General features: G+C 36.0%; 1 protein-coding gene across 1 annotated transcript in view; it reads left to right on the forward strand.

Annotated features, from left to right (window-relative positions):
- The window catches only part of SFI1 (Sfi1 homolog, spindle assembly associated (yeast)), a 92,164-nt gene continuing 91,149 nt past the window's right edge, over window positions 1-1,015 (forward strand). The window contains exon 1 of the mRNA XM_006869308.1: window positions 1-71. Within this exon, the coding sequence (XP_006869370.1) occupies window positions 1-71 (71 nt within the window). The remainder of the gene's footprint in view (window positions 72-1,015) is intronic.

Below are 1,015 nucleotides of genomic sequence, written 5' to 3' on the forward strand. Positions count from 1 at the left end.
ATGTCAAGCCACTGGTTGAACTTCCATCAAAAGGGGATTAAACAGAAAATGGAAAAGAAGATTGACTCCAGGTGAGTGATGAGACTTGATTAAAAAAAAAGATAACTGAAATTTTGGCTCATATAAAATTCTGTAAACCCCCAATAGCTCAATTTTCATCCAAACAGTAGATAGGTCTATAAGGGGAACAATAGCAAATGCAATTTAGGGTAATCTACCATGTGACGTAAAAAAGGCAGCATTTACCCAAGAACAGTTTCAGAAGAGTTAGGAAAGAAGGAGGAATGGAAATGAGATACAGGAAGGAAGTGGGATTAGTGATGTTGCATTGGGGAATGGCAATCCATATGCATGTGCAAAATATATATGAATTATCTGATGTAAAACTGATGATCTGCTTTGTAAACCTTCACCAAATTCATTATAAAAAGGTTTTTTTAAAGTCTACAAATACTTTCATGAGTTGTTGATAACTGAATTTTTTATCTGCAGTATAATATAAATTGTAGAATGTTGTAGTCAAAAATGCTGTGCTTTTTTGTTTTGTTTTTTTTTAATATTTAAGGTTTTTGTTGTGGATTGAGTGAAAGTTTACAGGGCATATCAGTTTTACATTCAACAAATCATATGCCTTGTTTCATTACATATTATCCCCTCCATGAACCATCAGTTAACAGTATTTCTCTTTATCCACTTTAGCTTTTTAAAAAACAAACAAACAAAAAAACCCACTCAGGCATATATAATAATTTACATCTCCAAAGGGCACATTCTGTAAGTCGGCTCCTAGCCACCAGCTCTTAGTCCTTCTCTTTGTAGTCCATGAATCTACAGTCCTCAGCCGCTCCCCCTCTCCATGCCCCCAACTCTGGCACTCCTGCTTCTCTGGATAAGGTCCTGCATTCTGCTTGTATGTTCCTCTCTTTATGGTCCTAGGGTCCTCTGTTTCTGGACTGTAAGATTAACCACTCCCCATTTTTTGTTACAAAACTTCTACCTTTACAATTGTGACAGT

Source organism: Chrysochloris asiatica, unplaced genomic scaffold (genome assembly GCF_000296735.1).
Source record: "Chrysochloris asiatica unplaced genomic scaffold, ChrAsi1.0 scaffold00128, whole genome shotgun sequence".
NCBI lineage: Eukaryota > Metazoa > Chordata > Mammalia > Afrosoricida > Chrysochloridae > Chrysochloris > Chrysochloris asiatica.